Source organism: Taeniopygia guttata, chromosome 2, assembly GCF_048771995.1.
Source record: "Taeniopygia guttata chromosome 2, bTaeGut7.mat, whole genome shotgun sequence".
NCBI lineage: Eukaryota > Metazoa > Chordata > Aves > Passeriformes > Estrildidae > Taeniopygia > Taeniopygia guttata.
In genome coordinates this window covers 13,358,938-13,384,317 of record NC_133026.1, presented here as the reverse complement: position 1 = coordinate 13,384,317, position 25,380 = coordinate 13,358,938, and the positions used below count along the sequence as shown (strand labels likewise).

Genomic DNA, 25,380 nt, shown 5'->3' with positions numbered 1-25,380 from the left:
CTGGTAATAAAGGAGGGAGAGGCAATAATGAGATGAGAGATTTCAGGGGTGGACATGAGTAAGTTAAAAAAAGGAGAAAAGGAGAGTAAGCTGGGCTGAATTAATCAAGTTTGTAGTAGTACTTCTTAAGCCTCACAGTAAAGAGCACAACAGTTTTGTGTCTTGGCCACAGAAGGCTGAGTGTTTTAGCACGTTTTGTAATGTGAATTTCATGTTACACGAGGGCCTTATGGCAGAGTAAGTCCAACCTCTATTTGAAAAACCCATTTCATCAGTGGTTCTAAGCACCCTGCTGCATGCGGAATGTTGGAGTTTGAATGGTTGGAGTTTGAGCTTGTGTCTGTGAGGGTTGTGTGCTGTTGTGTTCAGATAATGACAGTACTTTGGTTTTAATACTTTTAGGGACACAGACGGAAGAATGCTCTTAGATATTTTTGATGAAAACCTTCATCCCCTTTCGGTAAGTTCATCTGCCTCTCCTTCCCTTTCACATGAACTGTCTTTTTTTTTCTGTCTGCTTCGTTTTGTTTCAGTCACCTATTTGGAAGTATTTCTTCCTTAGAAATCCGAAGTGCCACCAGACTATGACAAACATGACCCGGAGCAGAAACAGATTTACCGCTTTGTCCGGACGCTGTTCAGTGCTGCTCAACTGACTGCTGAATGTGCCATTGTCACCCTGGTGAGTGTCTGAAGGATGACATCAGCCCTCTGACAGACCCAGTTTTGTTCTCAAAAGTTGTGTTTGTATCATTTAATAGATCTAGGTGCTGCCAGGGAATTTTTTCTCACTATGGAGACAGAGGAAATTTCTTAATGGGAAGAGATGCCATAGTTCATGGCATCTCTGTTTCATGGGTAGAGTAAGTGAGGAAGAAGAGATTGGGTAACATGGGACACTAAACCTGGGGTCCTGCCCTTCAGAGTGAGAGTGTTACAGGCCACCAAGGTGACTCACAGAAAATGCAGGTGGCATAGGTGGTCTGAACATGAGGAGGGAATGTTAAAAGCAGAAAGGCTTCAGCTTTTGGGGGGTTTGCTTTGTCTCACTGTAGCTCCCAGGAGAGACTTGGGAACAGCTGTAGGTGATTTGATAGCACTAATAAGAATTGACTGGCACATGAAGGATTCAGTGAGTGACTGGAACATGTTGGCTCTCTTCTACTTCCACTATACTTGTCATAGGATTGAACAATTGTACTCAAGTCTGAAGTTTAGCTGCTTAAAAATAGCACAACACAAAAGAAGGTTCAAATTTTCAGCTGGTGTGGATCAGCATAGCAATGTGGATTAAAAGAGCTAAAGTGATCTCTACCAGCTGGGAATTTCTTAATTTTCTTGAAATTTATATCCTGCGAATTCTGACAAGTCGCTTCAGCTTTCAGTCACAGTTTTGGCCATATTCTTCACTCAGAGATTTTAAAATAACTAAATGGTTTTTTACCACTACAACATGTGGTTTCATGACAGCTGAGTTATACATTTTAGATGGAAGAAGGGGAAATTGGAGAAGGTGAATTTTGAAGCCCAGGCCTACTCATTTCCTCTGTTAATCTATTTCCCTTGGCTTCTAAGATTAGTTGGCAGGCTTTTCTCCTTCAAACAGTCAGAATGAGTTGTACTAGCCAGTAAAGAACAAGAATATGAGAGAAATGGGCAAGAAACGCCCTCCATTGCTCCACTCTTCCATTTTGTAGATTTTCTCTACCTGTTGCTGGACAGCCAATATTTGTTTTCTGAAATGACATTTTGCCTGTCTCTTTTCTATAATTGCACTAAGTGCTTGTCCTTCTTACTTTTATTCATAAGTGTTTTCTGCTGGAAACAAGATATGTTGTGTGAATCAGTATGTTCTTCTGTAATATAATTCACCCACTGTCAAATACCTTGTTGTATTTATCTGCTATTCAGTTGAAGTTATTTAATCAGTGAGGGCACTGTTTAGTAGCAAGACAAGGGGATTTTCTTTTCCTTTTTTTTAATAGCATTACCTTTCTGTTACTGCAATGCATGGGAAGTTCTTTCCCACAAGTCTTATATAACTACTTCCTTGCCTCTTCTGGTTCCTATGTAGTTCCCTTGCAAATAAATCTTTTGAAGTATAAATGTTTTTAGTTAATTTGTTATATTGCAGAAGCAGTTTCCATAGTTGTTAGTGCTTGAAAACTTAGGTGGGTTTTTTTCTTAACCCAGTATAATGGTAACAGGAAAATGTATTATGGCCTAGTTCTCAGAGCAGCCATGCAGATGTTTATGGATAGATTTGGTGCAGGTGATCAGTGTTTACCATTCTGCTATTCTTGCCTGTGTTGTCAGGATAATAGCACCTGCCTGAGCTCCCTTTCCAGAAACCTCAGAGTTTGTACATAGTGTTCTACAAGTGTGAAATTCTGCTGCTGCTGTTCTCAGTTTCCTCTGTACTTCTAAAACCCATTTCTTTATTCATCTGTGTCATCAGGAGAGGCCCCAGACACAGACTATGTTGTTTTTTAAATACTCATATGTGGAAACTAATCTGTGAAAAAGAAAGCGACCCTTTCCCCCTTCTTATACTCCTGAAATCTTAATAATGTTGATACTGATGTTTACGAACCTTGCAAGTGCTTTCAGTTTTGATGTCCTGTCTGGAGGAGAGATCAGCATTCCCTGCTGGAGCTTGTGTTTTGCCATAGTCTGGCTGTCAGTCAGAGAGCAATCTGATAGCCCGGTCTGCCACTTGTTCCTCCTGGGAGGGCTGCCAGAAGTCAAGAAGTGTGGGGATCAGGGACATATTGAGCAAGATGCTACAGTTTTATCTTTTTTTTCACTCACTCGAATTATTTTTAAGCAGTTCTAAGTACCATTTTTTTACTGCCCACATTATTAACGTGGTCTGACGTGCGTGGTTGAATGCACCCACTGTTTGTGTTGGTACATGCATTAACCAGGTAAAAGCAGCAGTAACAATCAGCTCTACCGCAGTCTTGTGTTCTGTGCAGGAGCTGAGTAAATGTGAAACTCCAGACTCTGAGATAAGCTATTCTGCAGCAAAAAGCTGGCATTGTGTGGCTTCAAGCACTTAATTAAAACATTTCAATTAAAGCCTCCACTATTACAGCAAAACCGATTTATAATTAAACTAAAAATTTAATTTTCACATAGCCTCCAGAGCTGCCAAGAGATTTCCCATACTGATAGGTAGAAAATTAAAACCTCAGGTTGAAACAATTAAATACCAATTCACATTATTTATTTATAAAATAATACCATAAGAATAAAATTAGTTTTAAGAATTGTTTTGCTAATTTAAAGCTTGAGAGTAGTGGTTCTAACCCCAGTGATCAACATAACTGTATTCTGTGACCTGACTTATTGAAAAAAGTCTCTTGCCCCAGAGTATTCCCACCTTTGCTAAAACTGAGAAATGCCTGTCTCCTCTTTAGCATCTCCCTCAGTGCAGAGGTGGGAAGTTGTACGTGTGTTAATCGACTAATTGGATGGCAAATAAAAATGTGAACAGGAGTGTTACCCATATGAACAGGAAAACAATACAGTGTTTGCATGTTAGGAGAATTAAATATTTATGCTTTGTTCTTTTGTTCTGTGAAAACAATCCTATGAACTAGACCTGAAGAGCAGAATGGTCCAGGTTTTCTGCTTTGCCTTGGCACGACTTTCTGAGTTTTTTGCAAATAGGCCAAATTTAAGGCTCTTTTAATATACTTCTGTCTCCGTAGTGGTTTCATTTTGCATTTGCAAGTGTGCTGGGTCTGCGTGCTGTAGACAGATCAGATACAGTGATATGTAAATACATACAGTACCCAAGCAGAATTATTCTGAGAAGTTCAGAGGAGCATGCTTTTGGAATACCTTAAAGAGTTCATATTGTGACTGAGGGGGGTTGATATTAGCAAATTTGAAATTTGAAGTATGTAAGAATAAATTTTCCTTATGAAAAACAGTGATTTAATTGGTCCAGCCAGATGTTCCTGAGTTCTTCCTGTATTATTTGGTCACTTTTCAGAACTTAGTAAAGAGAGAATACTGCTGAGCTGTATTGTGAAAATTATTGTATTTCCGGAGAATTTTTTGTTTTCTGTGTATTTGGAGGAATGGTCAAAGTTCTTTATTATTGGTTTCCTTTCACTAGGATGTTTTTACTTTCGAATGCTGCTAAAACACTTTATTTAAAAGTATATTTCAGTTGATGTACAAAAAATCTGATGCTTGTTTAAAAGGAAAGGAAAACACAAAAGGGTGTCCAGAGTCCATAGAGACACTTGATCTGCAGAGGTCCTTTTCTGCTGCCCCAATGTTGTAACCTCCAACCTTTATGCAGCTGATGGAAGCTACAGGTTTCCCTGAAGACCTTGGAGTGCAATCCATAGCAGTGCTTGTTGCCTGGTGTGACTGTGAGGAGAGTTGTGTGTATCCACTGGTCTGGGTGTCCACCTTTGTCTGGTCTTCAAGCATTCCTGGGAGGTGCCAAAGCCCAGCACTTGGCCACATGAGAAGAAGGTCTCCAAGGTGCAGAGAGAAGGTCCCTTGACCTGTGCTGTTGATCCTGAACTCCTTGGCAGCTGGACATGGCTCAGGGTCAGGCTGGAGGAGGCCAGGAGGAGCCTGTGCTCTGGGTACTGGTGAGATAAGGATATTCTGGCCCCTGGTTTTAGGGCTATCTTATCTTTTGACTGAAGTCCAATTTACAACACATGATACTTACACATCTACTTAGTTCTTGCCTTAGAATTGCTGGGGTATGCACTTCATGACAACAGAACAATTGAGGTGGGCACTGAGGGGCAATTCTTTTTAAATCGCAAGGAAAGAGGACATTCAAAGAGTGTGAATCTGCTGATGCCTCTTGGGCTTCTGTGTGGGCAAAGAATGAATGCTGATCCCAGTTGTAGACTGGAAAATCAATGTTGCCTAGCAGTTGGAGTGCATTTTACATGGATTATAGTTATTTGTCTTAAAAGAGTAATTTAAGGGCAAACCTGGAGATGGATGACTTTTCTCTCAGTACCATTTGTGCTTTCTGTAAGTATCTGTAATGGTACTTTGCAGTTGTTCACCGTTTTTTATAGTTCTGTGACTGCTTTTGTTACTTCTTTTCACCATTTGGTCTCAGAAATAAAAACGGGATGAATTTGCAAGGGCCACAATGATACAATGTCCTTTTCCACCAAATGGGTGGCACCAAACTTTGTGGAATATTTTAAATGCCCAGCTGGGCAATTGCAAACCATGGTTATTTCTGGAGAGTCGTGGTAGGGAACTGGCTGATAGCTTAGAACAGAGCATATGGCAGTTTAGTGATTGGATTAGAGCCATGATTTGGCTGTGTGAAACCCACTACCAATTATAATCTTTTCCATAAAGATATCATTTCAGTTTCAAGGCATTGTGACACACTGAAGTTTTCTCATTAGAGAGAGATGACTCTGTATTTCTCCATAATATGTTGGGATGGAAATGTCTCTGTTAGTTACCCTGTAATTTACAGTGTGGATTACCTGATGAGGGAGGGAATGAGGTGTTTGCAAATAAAGGTTAATTTGTCGATTCTCAGTTATAGTAATTAAAATAGCAAAGCCATTGTCTCCTTTCTGTCAGTGTAAATCAAGTGAGAAATAATTTTAGCCACTAGAGTTTTATTGGTAAAATAGAGATAGAATTTGACATAAGGCCAGATAAAAACCACATGGAAGAAGATAATGTCTTGCTTTTGCTACTGCCTCAAAATTCAGAATTATTCTAGTAATGTCAAGTACAGTGATTGCCTGATGCTTGAGTGTGCCAAGACTCCCAGTCAGCTTCCTTGGGGGCAGCACACAATTCCTGACGTCTTAGTGTGGCACCAAAGGAAATTCTAGTACTGCATACAAATATAATTGCATAATAATTTCAGTTGGAAGGGACTTCTAGGGGTCATGTCTAGTTTGGCCTTTTCTCAAAGCACAACCAGGCTGATCACAGCCTGACTAGCTGAGTTCTGAGTTTCTCTGAAGATGAAAAGTTCATAACCTCCACAGAAAACCTTCTCTGTTGCTTTAGGGAAGCCTAAAAAAAGAACTACTGTATTTTTAGTGTTCAGACTGCAGCTCTAATGCAATAAGAGGTATCAGTGGAGTCTTGGAAGTTAATGTTGAACAGCTTCAATATGAAGTTACAAAAAGAAGCAAAGCTTCTATAAGAACCCCACAGATTTTTTAAAAATATGAGTGTTTTTTGTGATTGTAAAATGCTGAAATGAAATTATTTGACACTTTCATGTTTGGTATCTATCCTCCTGAAGAGGGGAAAAAAGGGAAAGAAATCTTCTCCAGTATTTTAACTTTTATTTCTACTTGAATGTATTATATAATGTCCAAAGTCTGCTATATCATCCTCTGAGATGGGAAACATGAGATGCTGTTTCACACTAATTAAAAATTAACTCTTCAGTGCTATCTTTAGTTTTCAGTTTCTTCAAATGATGTATATTCTGTTGATTGGGATGTTGTGTAACCAACACTCTGCTCTCCAGGATCATGGGGAGCCTGACATCTTAGATAACTGGGACAACACAGGATACTGTGGATAGTTCCTATTAAACACTTGGGAAGAGCAGGATGGATTCACCCACCTGCAAATAACCACCCTGGGGATTAGTTCAAGCCCAGCAGTGGCTCTGCTGGAGCAGCACTGCTGGGCTTTGGATACTGTTGATGATCGTGATAGTTTGTGCCATGTTACAATTCTGTGTTTGGATAAAAAAAGCCCCCCAGGATTAGTAGTTATAATGGATGGCCTAATGCTATTTAGCATGCCACTGCAAGTCCAGGTCCTGGGAGTGAAGATCAGAGGCATCCAAACTAGGTCAGCATGGAGTTGTTTCAGGTCTGGCAGATTTACGAGCTGAAGATATGTGCTGAAACAAATCAGTTCTGTACTTCTGCTGGACCTGAAATGGCTTTGGAAGCCATTTAACTACATTCCTGTGGTGCTGCATCTAAGCTAATGAACCTCTCCAGAGTTCATTGAACTTCCAGCCAATTTGGGATTATCTATAGACATGGAGTGGTAATTTTATTTAATTGGTATAAATAAAGTCTTTCATTCAGAGAAATGAATTTTTAACAGAGGAAAATCACCAAATGGGTTTCACTTATGATTAAGTAATAATTTGCTGATACAAGTATAAAGGTCAGTCATTGTGAAAGCTGGGTGTTAGTCTGTGGGAAGAGATGGAAAATAATAATGCAATATTGCTCCATTGAAATCTTAACTCTGTGCAGTGTGCATTCTGACGTGTGCTTAGTTATTACAAGCCTCCAATGAGGTGCAGATGTTGTCCATCCCAGCTTGTTAGACTGACAGTCATGTGAAATCACGTGATTCATTCCCAAATGCAGAATGTAGACTAATAATGGAGGTACCAAACTCTGAGGTATTGAGTCTGTAAATAAAATATATGGACAGAGCAATGGCCATTGGTATTTTCCCAATCAGAATTATATTTTCATTTCAGCTAGGATTTGAATTATGGTGCAAATGAGTTTTGAATACTGTAGTGTTGTTGTTACTAACACTGAGTTGGATTTGTTCTTTGCAAGCTGGAAAGAATTCAGAAGTGTGTGTTGTTTGACTGAAACCACTGAAAGTTTTTGCTCATGTCACATCAGTAACTTTAATCTGTATAAGTAGTCTTGTTATCATCCTATAAAAAGTATCTATACATACAGTCAGAGCTAAGTGAGCAATGATAAATGTGATGAAGGTGGCTCTTGGATACTATGAAAGTGCTTGAGCAGAACAAGTTGTTAAAGCAAATTAAATCTGAGTCTTTTGAGAATTCAGCTTTTGAATGTTTAATAGAGAAGTACTGAAAAGTTCTGCCTCAAAAGCTTACTTTCAGGCATGGCAAAGGATGAAACAAAGTGGAAAAAAGTAACAATGGTGCAACAGCTTCAATTTGTTTTAAGCTTTGGTTCCATTCTTGAGCATGGATACAGCTGTTAAAAGCTGGTGGAGGTAAATAATATTTTAACCTCTAGACTCTAAAAGCTCTTTAGTTCTAGTTCCATAAAGGAACACCTGTCAAAATAATCGAAAAGACAGATAATTCTTAGACTTATGTTTAAAAAAAAAAAAAAGAAACATTTTCCACATTGTTTCTTCTGTATTTTTTGTGTTTTGCCATATAAGCCAATTTATTCCAGCACTCTGAGGTGGAAATTGTAATATTCTTTTCTATTGTGACCTTTTAAAATTCAGCTTTATTATATTACTTCATAGCAGCTAGTTCTAATGAAGATGTAGCAAGTGTTTTGCTTTTGAAAACTAGGCCAGTGAAATTCATTACAAGAGAAAAATACACTGAACCATGTAGTACACTCAAAATCCCTGTTTGATACAAAACCTGTATTTAAGAAAATGACCCTTGTGTTTAAGACACTGTTTAATGTTTAGTCATAATTGCATACAAATGATATTTCCATATCTCACGTTTACCATTACAGGGCCAACATTTTCAGTGATTTTTTTAAAATGAGGTGGAGCATGCCTCCCTGTGTGTGGGAAGCCTCACTGGTTTTTGCCAGCAGAAGCAGGTGGTGTTCTCCCACCCGCAGTGAGTTTGTTTGGGATCGGTGGCGTAGTGATTAACCACCCCATCAGCCCTCCTCTTCAAACAGGCTGAGAGCCACCTGGCTGCTCTCCAAAAGTCTCTCCTGATTCAGCACATCTCAGCAGCAGCCAGAAGCACCCCTGCAGTAGTGAGTGCATGGCAGACTCTACCTGTCCTGCTCTGATGTCCCATCATGGGACATTGCGGGCTGGAACTGTGTCCCACTAGGGCATTCTGTATGGAAATGCTCTGAAATGGAACCAGCTCCATTTATCAGAAATAATGAACTTTGGGCACATTTACATTGGAGATAGCTCTCTTGGCTCTGTGTGTGCTGCTGTTATGAGGTTGCTCTACATCAGCAGGGCAAGAGCTCAAGTGTGTACCAGCCTGAATTTCCTGATCTGCAGCCAGTGGGTTCTCTGTGGGAGAGAGACACAGAGAGAGCTAGAAGAAAGACTGTGTGTGTTGCTGGGTGAGCTTGATTGAAAGTTGAAGACCTACACTAATGTCTCCCAAAGGTACACTGACGATGTCACAAATTCTAGATTACAGTGAATTCTCACACTGACTGAGGACCTTATTGAATTTAGCAAGTGTTTGCTGCAAATACTCTTGTCCTTTTTCTCTCTTCTCTTACTTGAATATATACCTAAAACCCAAGTCTGAGTAAAGGAGGCCACAGCAAGTGAACAAAATAAATGCTTATTTAAGGCATGTTCAAGAAAGGAGTTGAAAGCTACACTAAGTGCCTTTCTAATGGAGACCTGGTTGTCATCCTCAGTTTTACTGCGGTATGATAAAGAGTCTTGTTCCAGCAAACAGTGTATCTGGAGTCAAGCCCAAGTTCTCACCAGGGAAGTAAGAGTGATTTTTCACAACCCTCCACATGCTATTGGCAGATGCATCAATATGGTAATGAAGTAGGTGTAGGAATAGAGTCTCATCAAACTCCTATTTAATTTTTAATTTTGATTTCTCAAGTATGTGCTGGTGGGAAAGTAGTGGCAAGTTCATGCTGCCTGTTTCCTGAGGTGTAATTTCATCTGCTGTGCAGATGGACCTTGACAGGCTCGAGAGACTGGCCTGTGCAATACTCACGAAGTTCAGCAAGGCCAGCTGAAAGGTCCTGCGTGTGGGTCAGGGCAATCCCAAGCACAAAGTGCAGGATGGCTAAACAGAGGATGGCTTGAGAGCAGCCCTGCCAAGAAGGCTGGGGAGAAGCTGGACATGGCCTGGCAGTGTGCTCGCACAGCCCAGAAAGCCAAACGTGTCCTGGGCAGCATCCAAAGCACTGTGGGCAGCAGGCGGAGGGAGTCTGTCCTCTGCTCTGTTCACCTGAGTGCTGCATCCAGCTTTGGGCTCTCTGACATTAGAAGGGCATGGATCAGCTGCAGCAAGTCCAGAGGAGGGTGATGAAGCTGACCAGAGGGCTGGAGCACCTCTCCCATGACAGGCTGAGAGAGCTGGGGCTGTTCAGCCTGAAGAACAGAAGGCTCTGGGGATGCCTTGCAGCAGCCTTCCAATACTTGAGGGAGGCTTACAGGAAAGCTGGAGAGGAACATTTTATGAGAGTTTCTAGTGATAGAACAAGGGCTACAATGGCTTTAACCTGGAAGAGGTTAATCTAACCTAACTGTTAGGAAGAAATTCTTTACTGTGAAGGTGGTGAGACGCTGGAACAGGCTGCCCAAAGAAGGAGATGCCCCATCACTGGAAGTGTTCAAGGCCAGGCTGGATGGGACTCTGAGAAACCTATCTAGGGCAAGATGCTCCTGCCCATGACAGGAGGGTTGAAGCTAGATGGCTTTTAAAGATCCTTCCAAGCCAAACTATTCTGTGATTCTATATCTTTCCTTGCAATATAATTCTTATCTGTTTACGTTTTCTTCTCTAAGTGCCTTTGAATTGCAGCCCCCACAAAATCCTTACTTAGCTGTTTTGCTTTTCTCTCTCTTTCTAAGCTAGAGCTGTACATTAGAAAAGATATATTTTGTGATTTTTGTATGCTCTATCTATCTACTATAAATGTGGAGTATTCATTATATATCTCCTAAAACTGAATGTGAAAAGTTGAGATTTAAAAGGTTTGCATTAACAGTAGAGAGTCAAATTCTGTATTGATGTGAAGCAAGCTAAGTTCATCTGCTAATTTGAGTGGCATAATATTACTGCTTCCATATGCTCTCTGTTTATGAAGCTCCCAGTGTTAATGTATTGCTTTAAAGAAGTTTTCTGCTTCCCAGGGATGACTCCAGGGAATGCTGTATTTTCATTATTTGAGGAGCAGTTTTGCTTGCAAAGTTGACAAATTGCCTTGTGCAATATAGAGTGTAAGGAGCTTGTTTACACAGGCTGTCTGGAAAGCAGAATACAGTGTTGTGCACAGAACCCCCAGATAGTGCATACATCAGGGACATCCATGTGCCACGTTCTTACTGAACTTTGTGTTTCTGCAGTCTCACCATAACAGATTTTGTATATCAAAGTATTTTCAGAATGATCTTCTAAATAAAAAGTCAAACTTCCGTCTTCACTAATGGACTTGACACATAATTTGGAATTTTGTTCTTAAATAATAGTTTGACTTCTTTAAGAAGGAAAATAAATTTTTTAACAATTAGTGATATTTTGTTTTGCAGTGTTATAACATAACATTAAGGTTTTCTTCAGCTTTAGGATGACAGGCAGGGGGAAATCACAGCTAAAGAAGAAATGGTATATTTAGGAGTCTGGTGTCTGACCTCTTCAAATGGGTAATAGGATCAAAAGGCAAAGGCCAACTAAAGTGGTTTTGTCACATCCAGTTTTGAGCCTTGCATTAACATGCCATGTATGTAAAACTACAACTTTTATAATAAAATAATCTTGAAAGCATTTTTAACAGCCTACTGTTTTAGAATTTCTGTAATGGGAATAGTTCTCTTTTTCATTTCTACTTAGTAGCAAAATAGATCAAGACTTGATTTTGATGTGTTTCCACAGGTATATCTTGAAAGACTCTTAACTTATGCAGAGATAGATATTTGTCCAGCAAACTGGAAGCGAATAGTACTGGGGGCAATTCTACTGGCATCTAAAGTTTGGGATGACCAGGCAGTGTGGAACGTGGACTACTGCCAGATCCTGAAGGATATCACAGTCGAAGACATGTGAGTGAAGTTTGTTTATCTTTGTTAATGAATGCCAAGATCTGTGTCTGTGAGGGTGATGGGAAGCTCTTTCATCAATTGTATGAAGTTTGTATATTTGTGTTTTATCTAACCATGGTGAATGCTGATAGATGGCATGAGGTCGGCTTGACAGCTGCTTACACAGAAGACATTAATTACTTTTGTTTTCTGGTTGAAGTGTATTTTACCACTGGATATTCATGCACAATAATGAAAACAGATCTACAGAATATTTAAATGTATGGTTTGATAAAATTCCCCACATCCAGTGACTCTGCATGTATTCACTTCAGCATCATTTACTGTCATGCTCATTCTCCATGTAGACATAAATAGACATGTAAGGCAGGAAAGAAAGTTATCTTAATGACCTTTAGATGAACACCCAGTTATTTATTGCCATTATTTAAAATTGATGCTTTTGGGTTTTGACTTTTTCCCCCCTCCCCCAGTATCCTGTATTAGTTTTCAAGATTTTAAAAATCCGGACAGAATGAGGTTTCCAAAATAAAAGAGGGAGATAAGATGAACAAGAACCAAAATCAGGCCCTTCACATTTCTGTGTGTAATATTATTCCATGCAGAATAATTTTCTAGTGGTTCCTTAATTGACTGAGTGGAATCTAAGTGATTTTGCAAAGTTACTTTTCCCCTTGATCCTTTTCTCCTGCCTTTTGAGTATTCAGTAGCAGTAGGGGTCTCCCTCCATTCACTTCTCCTCCAAGGCAAATCTGGGTGCTTTTGAAGTGTTCCTGAAGCTGGGACCTGAGCTGAAGTGCTGAACAGCTTGAAGCAGAGTCACAGGTTAGACTGTGCCATATGACAGTATTAAACAGGAATGGTTATAAATGTGAGGTTTGAAATTGGTAATTCTCAGGGCTTTTCTTGAAGGCAGCGTGAAAAGAAACAGCAAAAGAGATTATTGTTTCTGACAAACACATGTGATGGTACTGCTGTTAGAAGCTGCACTTGAGCTATATAACACCAACACTCACGTGGCAGACCTGTGCTCACATCAGCCCTTTCCTGCACTGCACATTCCCTAAGCCAAACGATGATGAGTCCTTGTCCTCAAGGATTTTTAGCATCTTACCCTTTCCTTAAAAAAAATTTGGGATTCTCACAAACTGGAAACCCAGAAGCTTCTGGGGAACCTGAGCTCTCTATATGTACTTGGTGATGTAGTTAATGGGTTTTGTGTTTAGGGCTCTGTGTGAATCCCCCAGCAAAGATTCTGGTGCTCATATTCCTGCTGTCAGGTTTTCCAAATTTTGTTTCCCTTCTATCTGCAGTGTGGTGGATTTTTTTTTTTTTTCTTTCTCATATTTTAATTAGCTGGGACAGTACAGTATGATGATTTTGAAATGTCTGGCTCTAAGCAAGACAGGGCCTTTCATTGTATTAGTAAGGCAGAAGATCGAGGTAAAAATCTTCAATTTGTGTGAATCATTTAGCATAAGTGTATCTTGCAAAGCATCAAGCAGACCTTTCAGGGTTTTATAAGTCAGCATCAGTGCAGTGAACTGTGCCTAAAAGTGAGTGGAGAACTTGGGAGTACTGAAGTGCAGTTGGTATCTGTAGTCAGGTATGTGGCATTACATTGAATTTCTGAGGAGTGGCCCAGGAAAGCACATGCTAAAGCAGTCTGAGGGAGATGTATGGGGTAAGAAGGGTATGTGGTTAGTTAAATTACATAAGTTCAGTAAGAAATACGTGTATGTTTTTGTCCTTTCTGACCTGTAGCTAATCTATTGATCCAACTTTGAGATTTTGTAGATTGGGGATAATAAGAAACTGAGGCTGTGTATTTGAGATTTTTGAGGGTACTCTTCAAATAGGGTACAGCCAATGTCTTCTGCCAGTAAAATAGGCTTTATATTATCAATTAACATAGAACTTTAGGCTTAGCTTGCAGAATGTACAATTTTAGCATGTAAAGATAATATTTTGTTTCTATTTATAGACTTTTTTTAACTTGGATTTTTAAGCTGGAATCTTCAACAGTGTGAATTTAAGCCAAAGACTCAATATCCAGCTTTTAGTTAGTCTTTTAGTATTAATTAGCATTTATCATTATATAAACATAGAATTTTGGCACAGAGAGTGAGGATAAGGAAGGACAATGCTTGTGATGTAAGAATTACATAAGGGTAAAGAGTGAGAAGGAGAAAATAATTCAGTGTTAAAAAACTACTGTACCAGTACTTTTTATCTTCAGATCCTTCCTCTTCTACTGCCAACTATGCAACTTTCATTTCATATTCCTTGCACATTTGCACGGCAGTAAAAATGTAACTTAAAGACAATATAATCATCAGCCAATGCCCACTGGTAGCACAGCAATGCAGTCTCTGGGCTTTTCAGCAAACACTGATAGCTTCCACCACCCACTTATTTTTTTTATTTGTCATCTTTTGAAAGTGCTGTTTTGAATGTATCAAATGTTCCTGCATAAGTATTAAGTAGGATTTCTGAACAATTTATGAAAATTTTCAGTCCTTAATTTTGTTTGTTGGCTTATTTCTCAGTGTACTTTTTAATGTATTGGTGTAGGTAATAATGTATTTGTATACCAAAGTTTTACAGGGTGGGAGCTCATATAGGAGCTGTGTTCCTGTCAGGTATTTTGGCAAACATGTTTTATTTAGATGCTGGAAGACATGTGAGCAGCACTGTGAATTTGGTTGCACCTCTAAGGGAAAAATTGCTTTATTCTGTTCATAAAGAGAGTATGATGAAAAACTCAGGTTTCCTATGACTAATTCTAAACAATTGATTATGAAGAGCTGCAGGGAGCAAATATGTTCTTCAGTAATTTATGTGTTAGAGTAATTTGCAGCGTTTATGAGAGGAGCCTGACAAATTAGGGCAGGGGTGTGTGTGCTGCTGTAGCATAGCTGTGTGTGCAGACCCACCTAGTGGAGGTAAAGCAGAAACTACAAGAAATTTTTTTCCCCGCTAGGTTTTCTTTCCAGAATTGTGTTAGCTAAACTGATGAAGGTGCCCTTTCACTAGCAAAACCTGTATCTGGGTTTGATTGGCATTGCAGTAGCAGCTGCAAGGTGCAGCATCTCTCGTATTGCTCATTGGTGTGAGTACACCGATAGAACTTGGTAGAGAAGGTCAAACCTTAGGCTGGGATAATTGCATATGGCAAGAATAAAAAAATGAACTTGGTTTATACCATTTGCAATTTAAAGTAAAATTACATTCAGAATGCACAGTCTGAAATATGTTTCCATGTTTATCTCCTTTCCACAGGAATGAGCTGGAACGCCAGTTTCTTGAGCTGTTACAGTTCAATATCAATGTTCCCTCCAGTGTTTATGCCAAGTATTATTTTGATTTGCGTTCCCTGGCAGAAGCGAATAACCTGAGTTTTCCCTTGGAGCCCCTCAGCAGGGACAGGGCATATAAACTTGAGGTAAGACTCTTTTTAGATTGCTCAGTGTTAAATGTATAGGGGGATTAGGAATTTCTGTGCTGTTTCTGCCTTCACCTCTCTCTTCCCAGATATTCCCATGAGATATTAGAATATCATGAGCCGGATTTTCATAATGGTTTTGTTTATGCTTTGAGAATTCATGGCTGTGGGGACAGCTTTTTGACCCAGTTTGCTTCATACCTTACCTTGCTTTCCATTTCTTTTCAGTTGCAGTTGTCTATATTGGCCTTGTGAAAGTACCCACAAGTTTTATGATGATTGTGTTCACAGTCTAGTGTTGTTCATTCATTTGGATTCTTAAAACTGATTATCCACCTTAAATGACAGAATATTAACAAATGTTACTGAAAATAGCTATTCCATGTTCTTCTTCTGCAAGTGCTGAGTTTCATGTGGATCCAAGTTTGTTATCTCCCATGGTATTTTCCTTAGTAAAGGGAGAAGGGAAATGAGCATACACCTTCAGTGAATAAGTCATGAATGCTTATGAAATGTGGATATACCATATTCCAGAAGCACTGTTGGATGGTCTAGACCTGTGAAATGCTGGTCACTGTGAATACCACAGGCACAGGAGGGATTTAAATTATCAGCTAATTATGGGCCCTTTGCAAGACTGCAACATATTTTTCCTAGTTTTTTGGATATGTTTTTCAAATATGGGCATTATTGCACTGGGTATGCATTTTGTTACTAATTTTGAAAATTTTCATTAGATACTGGCTGCTTTTAAGAGTACACATCTTTAATTACATAACATCTTTGCACTGGAGGTTGTTTGCCTGTGGGTTAGACTGAGCTTTGCATGTTCTGAAATTCCTAGTGCTCCTTAGAACAGGCAGGCAGTTCTATGCACATTTTTGTGGGGAGAATGGTGCGTGGGAAGGTTAATTGACTTGTTTGTGACTCTAATGGGAGCTAAAAGTGGTGGAGAAAGAATCAAAGAAAAATTCACTTAAGATTTATTTCCCATTCTTTCTAAATATTCTTTCTAAATTGCACAGGTAGCTCCAATAAGAATGTCATTCTCTGTATGGAGTGTGATCTAAATTTACATCAGATTTTCTTTCTATTAAAGAATATATTAAAATAAAAATTCATTTGGATTGTAATCTTACTTGAAAAGAGGTGTTTTACTGAGTTATGGGAGTCTTGATTGTAAGTGCTATTACATATATCAAAATTAAGGGAATTACTTTTTGATTTAGCACAGTTTCTTAAAACTGTCCATCTATATCACACACAATGTATAACAGCAGGTTACAAATGAATGTAACAATGATAGCTCCTGAAACCTTAGAAGAAAAGAAAAATGGGAAATGGCTGTGAATAGCCAGAGAATAGTGGTAAATCTTCTGTACTAGCTTAAAGAAAGGGCATATTTAAAAAGAACTAATGGAATATTTTTTCAATGAATCTGTATTATTAAACATTTCACCATTGGGCATGCCAGCAGAAGTTGGCTGTAAATAACCCTGCTAGCCAGGGGATGTCTTCAGGGTAGAGGAGGAGTATCTGCTGTGAACCAGCTTGGTCTGCCACCTCCTTGCCTCTATATTCTGTGGCCAGAAGGAAGGGAACTGCCTTGTTCCCTGGCAGTACGTGGTTGTCATTAGTGTGCCCTTGAAACTACTTGACAGCATAATTTATAGCCCAGTTCCCCGAACACAGTTAAGCATTTAGCTTGCCAAGAGTCATCAAAATGCATTTGCAGCACTTCTCTAGTCTCTCGTGTGCTGTTCAGACCAGAGTGCTCTGTTTTAAAACAGTTGCCTGGATTGTCAAGTGGAGTAGATGTAGTACCACACAGGCTGTGATATTTTTGATACCGAGAGAAAAGCTGCAGTCTGTGATGAAAGACAAGAGCCTCACAGCAAATGTATTCATGCAGTGGAAGGATTTGCCTTGTGTGATAAACTATAAAGACCTTGCTCAGTGCCAAGATTAAAGCAACTTATGGCATTTGAGATCACGAAAGGTGTTGCATAGAGAAATAGCTATATTGTAAGATATTTTTGCTATTTTTGCATTTTAAGTGTATTTTTTTATATTTAAAGCAGAAGTATTAGATCTGACATGGCATAATCTGCACTGTGATTTCTGCAAGCATCATGAAGTTGACATACCCATGATGATGAAAAAACATCCTAAAAGGACAAGGCTAGTAATAAATGTACCTCACCACAGGGAAATGCTGGACAAGATCCATCAGCTTAGAGGTGTTACAAGAGATTGCAGTACTTGTTAGAAATTACATCACTTTCTCAAGCATCTGCAGTGGATGTTTTCTCTTATTTAATGTTCTCAGAATTGACAATTAAAAAGCAGCTTTGTCTTTTAAATGACAAAAATAAAAGGAATTTTTTTTTTTACCTTTTAATTATCTGTGGACTGAAGTGTCCTGGATTTGTTATACCAGTCCACCTAGTAGCCAGAAACCATTTTTATGAACCCTCTTGGTTTTTTTCTCCTGTTCTATGGAATCAGGCAGGTTAAAAATGGGAAATAAACTTTCATTAGATCATCCACTCTGTCCACCTGCCAATGCTGTTTGTTCCAGACAGCATATGTTATAGTGTGTTTTGTTCTTTCTTTTAATTATGTCAAATGTCAAAGCTTCCTTTGCTTTTCCTGAGACCTGTTTTCTAATATGGGATAATTTTTCCTGCCAAGAAGGTTGTTGGGTGTCCAGCCTGAATCCACTATTTCATAATTTCCTATTCGTGCACCGTTTTTTTCTCCCATGTACTGAGCTAGATAAAAGTCAGATTCTGCTCTTTGGGTTAAGTAGACAAAACGTGTCTGTCCTATTGCTGCTTGTGATCTTAGCACTGTGCTTGTTTCAAGGTTAGATTTTCTGAGAGCACTCATTAGTGCACTCCCAGTTTAACTGATGTTGTCTGAGATCTTCATTGTTAGGATGGTACTTGAGCACATAGTTCAAACCCTTTGAAATATGTGCTGTTTTCCTGACCCGAAAGAGATACAGTCCCATGGTTCAAACAGATAAAACCAGGGGGAAAATATGTAAGTTACAAGCAGAGAAGTGTCTTTATATCTCTTCAGCTTTCCAGTGTCACAGTGGCTTGATTGCAGTTCTCTGTGTGTTCAGAACCCTCCAAGCCAGCAAGAAAAGAGCAAAACAGAGCAAAATTCACCTTTTTGGATCTTAGGAGTAACCAGTTTTGCTTTTCTCATGCTTTATCAATTAAGGAGAACTACCTGCTGTTTGTCCCTGCTCAGTTCCCTCTGGTTTGTCAGTTTTTGGAGGGTGTGCAGCACTCACAGTGCCTTTGTGCATTCCTGACTGTGAACCCATAACCAGCTCTACTGCTTTCCTGCCCTTCACAAACATGCATGCAGCCAAAATTTGTCCTGCTACTTCTACTGATACTACTATTACTGCCATTCTCCAGCCTTCTTTCTCCTTACTTGTCCCCTCTTCCAATGATGGAATCTCTACAAGAGTCATACAGCTCAGCAGAGGAACTGACTAGTTCTGTATGCATGGGTATAATGGAAGAATATATATGTGTATGCATTCTAGCTAAATCCATACATTACAGCTAAGTCCAACAAAATTTCACATGATGGATTAGTGTTGCTGGTTTTTAGGAATGTTTTGATTGACATGAGAAATAGTCCCTTGCAACTATCAAAAATTGGTTTCTTTTTCTAGCAATAAAAGCAGCAGAATTGTCAGATGATAGAAAGGTGATTATAGCTATTTTGATTTATTTTAACTGAAGGACAATAGTAAATATTTACAATTTTCTGCTTTTCTTGTTTCCCCATATGTTATACTAAAGTTGACTAACTACCTTGCCAAGTATGCTCCAAATGTTGGTTTTCTAACTTACTTGCAGATGAAGAGGCATCTTTAGATACAGAGCTGCTTTAAATGCAGTGTGTTTCCATATGATTTGTCAGCATAGCCTAGAGATGCCAAACATTAGGTGCCACTTCCAAGCAGCATTTCATTTTGTCTGACCAAGTGCCAGAACAGAAATTTTCCTGTGTCACACAGGTAATTTTGAAGTGATTACCTTCTCTGACTGTTGGATGCCTAAGGTAATAGTCTGATTTGGCAGCTGAAAGAAGATGAGCTCCACTAAGTACACCCCTTCGTCATGCCTTGGCACATTATTTCACAGATAAACATTTTTAACCATTGAATTTTAAATCTGATTGAATTGCAGAAACTCTCTTAGTCCATCAAGCTCCTGGTTAAATTAAATAAGATTTTATTAAGGGATTTTAAGTGCATGAAGTTACGGTCTAAGAAACAATATGAATACTTGCAGTTTTCAACTAAAAAGTAGCAACTGTTCACTTGGTGGTGGTAGGTTTTATGTTGTTCTGGGGTTTGAATTTTTGTTTAGTTTTGTTTTGTTTTCTAATTTAATGATGTTTTGTGGCTGGCTTGACCAGAGCTTTAGGTGAACTCAGATGTATGAGTTGTGTGCTTCTGCCATACCTGGCCCTGTTTTTTGCAGGACTATTCAGATCTTGCTGTGCTATAGAGGTAAAGATCAAGAGAGGAAATGATGAACCATGGAGTCAGGATGTTTAATTATTTGTAATGCCTTGTGTTATAATGAAACACTTCTACTGGGTTTGTTTGTACACTACTCTTTATTAAACATCTTAAGGCACAACTTGAAAGCATTCCTGAGTAAATAAAAAATGCTGCTTTAGTTTGTTGTATTTTTGAATTTGACCTTGAGTACTCCTTGCAGTGAGCTTTCTCTGCAGCTCTGCAGTTTGATTGCCAGAGTTAACATCTCTGCTGATGCCAACCACAGCCTGTCCCAGCCATATGAACTCTAATAGGCTATTTTAGGGAACAGTAAATTCATGCATGTGAGGTCCATAATAAATACTATTTTTAAACTTGGCTAAAATCAGTAGAAGAAACATCAAACATTAACTCCATTATAGCATAAAAGGAATTGAGACTTGAATAATGTTTGTCTCTCTCTTCAAAAGGTTTAAAAATTACTATGTATTTATAACATGAATTAAATTATTCTGAATATGAGTTTCATTTCCCTGTGGAAGTATATAAGATAGCTTGGTCACATAGAATGATCATCTGCTTCTGAAAGGTGAGTTAACATCAGCTCAGGAGGCAAAGCAGGGTGAGTGTCCTGAAAGATCTTTTCTCAACAGAGAAAAATATAATTACTACAAGATTTTTAGGAAATAAAAAATTTAGGAGCCACCCAATTTTTCAATTCTCCAAATACACTTGCAGTTTCTATAGTTGTTTTATTAAGTTTTCCACAATTTTTCATCTATGAAGGATGATACACCAATTACCTTGTAGAAGTGGATAAATATTGTCAGCTCCCTCAGTAAGGTTTGTGATGGTTCACCTGCAAAGGAAAGGCTTGGGATATGCTGAGTCCTTCTGCTGCCATGTGAGGCAATGCAAGCCTTCCTTCCAAGACAAATGAAATGCAAACTAGGATTTGAGGAGAATGTCTTCATGTGTTTATGAGTTTTGCTTAATGAAATGACTTTTGTAATTTCACCTGTATGTAGAAATCTGCATTTAGTCTTGCTTTACCTGGACAGCTGTGGGCACTCAGGGTTTTCATCTTTTCTCTTGCAGGCCATTTCTCGCCTGTGTGAAGATAAATACAAGGACTTCAGGAAAGCTGCAAAGAAGCGGTCGGTCAGTGCTGACAATCTGACTGTGGTTAGATGGTCCCCTGCAATTATCTCCTAACAGAGGAGACTGGAATATTCCTATGGACGTACTGTTTCATCCATCCATTTTTTTCAGAGTGGGCTGGGGGCGGGGGGATAAAGAAAAAAAGACTTTTGATTTTTTTATTTTTAAATCTGTCAAGCTGCCTTTACAGTGCCTCCCCATTGTGTAGCACACGAGTGAAATACCTAACGGAAGGAGAAATGGAGAAATCGGTGTTTGGGAGAGAAGATCAGCAACAATTATTTTCTCACTTCCACTAACAGCTTTACACTTTTATGAGGAAACAGCAAATCAGGTGCTTGGAAGAAGAAAAAAAAAATGAAGTAGAGGCAGAAAAATATTTACGAACTCTGCCATTTTCTATTATACTGTACTCATGAAGGGAAATGGCAGCATGAAAAAAAAACATGTAGTCAGATGACTGTGCACTAGAGGAATGACATTGGGAGAGTTCCATCTTAAAGGTTTCTCTTAATATCTTTTTTTGTTGTTGTTGTTGTTGTTTTCTTTGCATTCCTCATTGCTGCTTCCCAGGATAAATTCTTCCCCTTGCACAGCAGGAAATACGAAGTCTGTATTTACAGTAGCACAAGCCCCTGAATAAATAGCGTTGGGTTTTTTCACTGCACTTTTCTCTGTAACCTGTCTTATTAGCATTATTCTTCTTAATTATTATGCATATGTTACATTTCTTGTATGCCTTTTATTGTATTTCAAAAGAGAGAACTTGACCATAGTGCTGAACCAAAAGTGTGTACAGGGATCAGAAGATCTTTGTAATTTCATGATGTGTTTTATTTATAGTATACTTGGGTGCGTGTGCCTTCCTGAGTTCTTGGAATCATTTATTTTTCCGTAATATAAAGATACAGTTGTTAGTCTTGAGATGATGATGATGATAAGACTTGGGCCAAATCTCTGAAATTTGCAACAGATCTTGTGATCCTTTTTGCAGATTTTCATAACATTAGAAGTTTAGCAGAATTCATCCATTTTGAAGGAGATTTTTTTTTTTATGGCCTGAAAAGTTCATTCCTTCACCGCCAGGTCCATTGTTGCAAGCAATATTCTCAATTTTTATATGTTTACTTTAAATCAAAGTGAGTCTGTTTGTATAAAATAAAAAATAATAAAAAAAATGATCCTGTGAGAAGGCCTGAAGAAGAGCAGAATGGAAATCTTAACAAGGTATCTGTCACAAGGAGATTTGATTTGGAAGCTAAAATACAAACCCTCATGTTTTTCAGTGCAGGTGCTTATAGAAATTAAAAGTAACTGAACTGTGAATAGAATTTCCAACTCGGATTATGAAACTCCTCTGTTGCTGTTTTTATTTTGCTCTTACTGTGGCTGTTTCCCCCCCTTGGCAATTGTAAGAACCTTTTATACAAAATAACTTGTCAGTATAAGCATATTTGCTTCATAACACTGCAGGGTGATTTTTTTTCCCCAGTTGTTTCTTGGGTTCTTTTGTTGGTTTTTTTTTTGGGTTTTTTTTTTTTTTGGGGTTTTTTGGTTTTGTTTTTTTTTTTTGCACAGTTTAGAAAGATACAGCTGAAAGCTCTCAGTTCCCTGAAATCTGTCCTTGTGGCTATCACTGAAGGGAATGGCAGCAGATGTCCCTGATTTGTGCACTACTGTTGTAACCCACAAAGATTCCATGTTTGTTTTGTTAAGCCCTATGGGCTTGTAGCTACCTGGGGGCCCAGAGATGCACACTTGGCTCCCGGAGCGATGCTAATCCGGAGCCTCCGGGCGGGGAGGCACCTTGGCATGGAAGCAGTGAAACCAAACAGTTTCCTCGTAGCTTTCCGATGTGATTAGTTCAGTTTGAGACATGAAGGCTTTGTCCATAAATTCTCCTGATGTTCTTTGGGCCATTAAAATAATCTAATTCTCATCACTTCTTGTTGTGCCAATGCATCAGAACTGTGAGTATCCAAGTCCATTTTTCCCTTGAACATGGAATGTAAGGCAAGTGTTTATAAAAATTATAGCATTTGAAACCTCGTTACAGATAGTATCAAAAGGAACATTTTCAGAGCATTTGAAATTCATCCTTTATAAGCATAAATTTAGGCTTTAAAATATGTAAAATATTTTGATTTATCAACACTTTGCTAAACTATTTTCCATTTAACTTGATATCAGGAATATTGGTTTTATCCATTTCTGGGTGATAGAGATATGAACTTTGGATTATGTAAAGATATCAATGCATCTACTATAATTTTTGTGAAGTTTATTAAACTACTTTAAAGATTGTATAGTCTATTTATTGTATGTATGTACATACAGTCTGATACTTTAAAAAGTGGATTCCGTAAAACCTGGCTCAGTCTTGTTTAGACTATTGAATATCGTTTTAGCCTTGTGCACTGGACTCTACCTCTGTATAGGAGAATTTTCCATATTCTTAATTAGTACTGATTCTGTGATTAACTTGGTTATGTTTCTTGCACTAAGAATTAAAAAAAAAAATCTGCTGTAAGTGTGGATTTTTTCTTTAGTTTTACCATATGAATCCTCTACATTTAGATGGATGTTTCTTTCCCTCATGGTTATAGAATAATTCTTTGCTTTTTCTTCTGGTTTGTTCCAGGATTGCCAAAAAATACAATACCTGTCAGTAAATCTGAAAAGTGTCTTTTGTTTGCAAGGTATTCTATACCAGGTAATTAAAAATGAATTATTATTTAGGCTTATGTTGTGTTTAGTGTAGTTTTTTCAGCATTACTGTATGGAAAATACCATTGCAAAGTTAGAGAATCACTGGAGATGTAAGAAGGGAGGAGAACCATATAACATTTTAATTAACAGCACAAAGACATTGTGTTTTGCTGTAAATGTTTTCTGGATTAAGGTTTTCATTATTGCTTTGGTCACCGGCTCAGAACTGAAAAGGTGTAGGAGATATAATAAACCTGTCCCTTCAAGTATCATTGTCTTAATGAATTATTTTTATATGTTGAGCCAGTGGGCCACTTGTTTGGTCATTTACGTGTTGATAATTTGATCAATATTTGAAAAAGGCATCTTGTAAGGTTTCAGTCATTCAGCTGTATGCAGCCAAGAGTTGTTGCCGTAATTCCTCTTTCCACCTGCAGCCCTCTTTCTATTTGATTTGCTGTTTGTATTTCATGGTTTGTCAGTGACATATATATCATTCTGACAGACCCTGTTATGTGGGACTGGGAGCACTGGTGTCATGGGATGAAGTGCAAAAACAAAATGGCCATATCACCTTTTTCTACCTTCCACAAATTCAGTCTGTTCTTCAAACGATGCATGTTTTCTATTGCTAAAAATATGCAAAATGCAGGGTAGTGGTTTTGGTTTGTTAAGGATTTGGGGATTTTTCTTAGATTAGCATATATTGCATAATTGCTGTTTATTTTAATGGAGTCTGAACTAAGACTTTGTGTTTTAACACCTTTCTCTTCAGCTCCCCTAATGCCAGAAATCTTGGCTATAATATAAAGATTAGAAGTAACAAAAACCCCATCTGAAAAGGGTAATGGTGGCAGATGACAGAATGACATCTGGTAGTGTTGGCTATATATAAAAATAGCAGTATGTGGGAGGGGATAGAGGAACTGAAAGAACCGAAAAAAAATCCCCAAAATCTTAACACCTGAAGCAACAAATTATTTACAGTCATCCTTAGCTGGTGATGAGCATTTCATTTCCCAGTGACATCTTTAAACTCCTAACTGAAGTGCTGCACATCCTCTGCAGGCTCGTGTTGCTCTCTGCTTCTTCTTGGTCTTCATGTGGAATCCACTCAACCTAGCTTTTAGTACTTTCCTCATGTGTAAAACATATTTTTCCGTTATCAGAACTTTTTTTACTTGAATTGGCAGTTGTTGGCAACATTTGCCTACTCTGCAGTGAAGTTCCCACTTAGTGTCTCAGATGGGTTCTGAGAAATCAGCTCAACTATAAACACAGACATACCTGTGTGAGTTCACCTAGATGTACATGGAAATGTACTACACCCAAAGTGCAGTGTCTTTCTGCTGTTTTTGTCTTTCTTCTCATCAGCTGAACTCCATCTTGAGGAAACCACAGAACTGGTGAGGCTGAGCTGCACGAACTGAAGGTAATGATGGCAGATGTGCAGCGGCCACTGTTCTGTGAAAATGCTTTAAAAAAGGAAACAAGATTAAGAAGAAAAGCTGCTACTTATAAGGAAAGCAATAGCAATAGCAGACGTAGATTATGATGTTGAAAAGGATTGTTTCACAGTGTGTGTGAACCTGCTTTTCTGGATCTTACGAGAATCCACAAAAAGTAACTGCTGAATTGCAGAACCACAGCTTGAAAAGGCTAAATACATTGAGGGCATTGTGGCAGTGGAATAGGTTGCTGAGACAAGCTGGAGATGCCCCATCCCTGGAAGTGTTCATGGCAGGAGAATTTGAACTAAATTATCTTTAAGGTCCTTTCCTAA

At 38.6% G+C, this 25,380-nt stretch overlaps 1 protein-coding gene across 3 annotated transcripts in view; it reads left to right on the top strand.

The window, feature by feature from the left end:
• Positions 1–23,866, top strand: part of CCNY (cyclin Y) — a 120,092-nt gene extending 96,226 nt beyond the window's left edge. For all 3 annotated transcript variants that reach the window (XM_030264322.4, XM_072925337.1, XM_072925336.1), the window contains 5 exons: positions 403–460; positions 563–682; positions 11,576–11,742; positions 15,025–15,187; positions 20,826–23,866. In XM_030264322.4, coding sequence (XP_030120182.1) covers positions 403–460; positions 563–682; positions 11,576–11,742; positions 15,025–15,187; positions 20,826–20,942 — 625 coding nt within the window. In that variant the 3' untranslated portion in view covers positions 20,943–23,866. The remainder of the gene's footprint in view (positions 1–402; positions 461–562; positions 683–11,575; positions 11,743–15,024; positions 15,188–20,825) is intronic.
• Positions 23,867–25,380: the final 1,514 nt, after the last annotated feature.